The sequence below is a fragment of the Halyomorpha halys genome, unplaced genomic scaffold (assembly GCF_000696795.3).
Source record: "Halyomorpha halys isolate HHAL.00 unplaced genomic scaffold, Hhal_1.1 Scaffold1321.1, whole genome shotgun sequence".
Taxonomy (NCBI): Eukaryota; Metazoa; Arthropoda; class Insecta; order Hemiptera; family Pentatomidae; genus Halyomorpha; species Halyomorpha halys.
The window spans coordinates 231,159-234,951 of record NW_027107310.1 but is presented as its reverse complement, the minus strand read 5'-3'; the positions used below and the strand labels follow the sequence as shown (position 1 = coordinate 234,951).

At 31.5% G+C, this 3,793-nt stretch overlaps 1 protein-coding gene across 1 annotated transcript in view; it reads right to left on the bottom strand.

The window, feature by feature from the left end:
* Positions 1–761: 761 nt before the first annotated feature.
* The window catches only part of LOC106689291 (FERM domain-containing protein 8 Bili), a gene marked incomplete at its 3' end in the record, with an annotated part of 5,566 nt that continues 2,534 nt past the window's right edge, over positions 762–3,793 (bottom strand). The window contains 3 exon segments of the mRNA XM_067045601.1: positions 762–923; positions 2,853–3,018; positions 3,115–3,288. Of these exon segments, the coding sequence (XP_066901702.1) occupies positions 762–923; positions 2,853–3,018; positions 3,115–3,288 (502 nt within the window).

Sequence of the window (3,793 nt, the reverse complement as noted above, 5' to 3'; positions counted from 1 at the left end):
CTGTATTGATAACCGAGTTGAAAATCATGAATAATTACGATGTTTTTTTTAATATTTGTGACAAAATGATGTTTGTTAACTGATTCCAGTAATTTTCCAAAAATGGGTAAACTGATAGGTCTATAGCTGCTGATTTATTTAGCGTTCTTACCAGGCTTGTGAATTACTATGAGTTCGGCTTCCTCCCATGTATTAGGAAAATATCCCGTACGAAGGCTGTTAAAAATTGACGTAATGAAAACGACTGCTTCAATTTTGTGAGCTATGACTGGGATCAAATCATAGCCAGGACGATTCTTTACCTTGAGCTTTTTAATCAGGTCCTGGATTTCATTAGGGACGTGAAGTTAGGTGGGAGCTGAATTGTTGCGAGAAGGAAATTTACATACTTGTCAATTTCATCAGTGACTAAATTCGGACTTATTTCTGTATTGGAGAATGTTTTCTCAAAGAAATTAGCGAACACTTAGGCTCAGGAAATCAGCTTATTCGGTGCCAACGGTGATGAATTCATCATTGCCTACAAGACTTGGATTTTTTTCACGTTTATCCAATAGACGTCGCGTAGCCTTCCATAATGAATGATCCTTTGAGTCTAAATTTCCCACTCCAATTGGAATCAGAAATAATTAATTACACAAAACTATCTAGGCAAAGTAAATATTTCAACAGTTGTTATAATTAGCAAGCTATTATAAGTTTTGAGGTGTTTTTTCGTCGAAGGATTAATGCATTAAAATAATAAAGGAATGAAAACATGCCTGAAGAAATGCAGAGTGTGATACTGCGGATTGTACGGCCCAAGCTCTATCCTTGCCTGTATACTACCGAGCATTATATACTGTGTCACATCACAGGGGTATCGTCCTTCCAAAATATTATATTTTGCTTCGGCATATAGCAATTCTAAAATTTTTTCATCCCTGAAAAGAATAATTAAATTATGAGTGTCACTAACGAACAATTTCCAATAGCTAAAATCTAGTTATATAAGAAAATTAAAATTAAAATAAAAAATTGCGTTGTTCTGTTTTTGAGGTGAGAGTTTGCAAGAAAATTAAACATATTGCGCCTCTGTATTGTACAAAGTGGTTAAGAAAGCTTCAATATGTTGAAAGTATATTGGCTTTCTAATACTCGATGAAGGATTTTTACTTTCCTTTATATAGAATATATATGAAGTAGGAAACTATTGCAATCGTGTAAAATTAAAGTTTTCGACGGTACTTTATTATTTGAGGACCCTGAGTCTATAAGATCTAGTCTCACAGTATGGTCTTTGTCTGTGGGCGAATAGTTCAATTCAAAAACGAAAAGTCGTACGAAACTTAAATTACTTATTTAAGTAATATATAATTATAATTATAATACGGATAAATACTTTTTCACTAAAATCGACTGACCTGAAGAGCCACTTTATAAAATCGATTATTCACATTTTTTCGATGTTCTTCAAAATGGCTCTAACGATTTTCATTAAACACAATCAAGTGTTTAAGACTGGATAGGTCCAACCCTCATTGAAATTGTCTAATGGGGTCTATTTTTAGAATTTAGAATTTTTAATAAATCTTCTAAAGCATCTTTAGTTTTGTTTATAAAAAAAAAAAAAACAGTTCTGATAGTTAGCAATAGATAAATTTAAAATATTAGAGTATTTCATAGATAAATGAAGGAAAAAAAATTTTAAAAATCCGAGTCCAACACGATAAGTGGAAATCGCCAGAAAGATCTGGAAAGATCCTGCATTACGGTTTCATTATCTTTTGTTGAACTGTTTTATTCTTGGCAGGAACAAAAGTTATTACCACCTCAAGAAATCCTTAATAAAATATGAATTTTCGGAACTATAGAAAAATAAAAAAAAAATTGTTCATGCATTTCGGATCTGGACATTTTTTTCGAAAATACTAAACTATCGATATCTTCAACACTAGCCCATAAATCTACACAACATTTGGGGAAGTATGTTGGGTGTTAAGTGAATGTTGCGCGATGATCGCGCAGCATCAAATTTTTTATTTATGCCTTTGTCCGTTGCCGAATCATCGGCAATATGGTATAGTTCATCATCCGTATTCCTGGGCTAGCCATTTTAAAGCAATCCCATCTTCACTGATATAGAAAAAGCTTGATTTCCAAGTAACAGTAATACAAACATGGCGTAGGCGTCTATAGTAAAATATAACATATATACTTTTTTTCATTTTTCTACTTTAACTATTTGAGTAACTTTAAATCAAAAGTTTATAAATCCACTTCTGAAAAGTACAGGTTTTTTGACAAATTAAAATTATAGACCGAAAACGTATTCAATCAATTTCATAATTTAAGTCCCCTCCTCCCTGTGAATGTTACAAATCAACATTTTAATTTATCTACTTGAGATACTCCCTTAGTATTTCCTTGATCATCACTTTCTAAAAGTAGATATATTGACTTTTGATAAAAACAAACTCCTTATTTAACTTAATACATTTTTATTATTATTATGACTATATTATAAGTTCTTTTGTTTCAAATTAAGTTGTTTGTTGATTATTCATATTATAAATGTGATTAGTAAAACAGAATGTGGATGGTTTGTAACGAGAACAAAAATGAAGCAGAATAAATTTCAACGAGTGCGTTACATATAAGTTGGCAAGAACCATTTATGAAATGATTAGTTATCTAATATTATATATTTTTTTCATTTTGTTGCCAGGGAATTTCAATTTCTATTGACAAAGCAATACTACTGAGAGAAAATAACAATTGTCCAAGAGAACAAATGACTTTCAAGATGCACTTTATGAATAATGAAAATAATAGAAACCAGAAAGTATGAAATAGGCATTCACATGGCTTACTTGATCCTCTCTTCTTGATTTAATGGATAAAACACATTTCGCTTGAATGATAAAACAGGTTCGTCTCTTCTTTGCCTTGATTCTGAAGCGTGCGCATACTTTGCGAGAAGTACCGACCACTTATTTCTTATCTGAAGTGGTTTATGATGAGCTTTCAGTTGCAATTCTTAAAAATAGAAAAACTTTATTTTGATAAAGAGTAACTTTAAGAAAAGTAAGTAATGTTAACATCATTTTAGATAAATAAAGGAAGAAAAAAAACCTAGTAATCCAGAAGACATCCAAAGAGTGAACACGGTAGAAGCGATCCTGGGCAAACGCAACTGTTCTTCTTGAGTAATGCTCTGTACTAAATCTTGAACAGTAGCGTTGGTTCCATCTTCTATTTCCATTCGTAAAGCCAGGTCCGTCATCATGTAGACACACACCTTCATATCTAAATATAAACACATTTTAACAGGTTATTTAAAGAAAACACATTAATAATAAAAAAGTAAATTGAAAAGATCAAAACAATAATCATGGAAAAAGTTTCAAATAATATTTTTAAAAATCATAAAAAGGATGCGGTAGTAAGAAGATAGTTACTGGAAAATAGCCATGACTTTATTCTAATTTCCTTTAGTATTCGTAAAGCCAGGTCCGTGAATGTGTAGACACACACCTTCATGAATAAATATAAACACATTTTAACAGTTAATTTAAAGCAAGGCGTTCGATTCTGACTGTTGATACACATCAGATCTACGTTGCCCTCTTAAGTGAGTGGGTTTTTTCCCCGATAGATTGGGCTGATACTATGCTTTAGTGAAGATTAAAGGGCGAGGAAGCGATCTTTCTAGTTCTAGTCAAATCAACCCAAAATCTTAATCAATAATTAGGAGAAACGCCAACGACTTGATATTAATATATACATTTTTTTTCCTTGTTTTTCTTTTTTG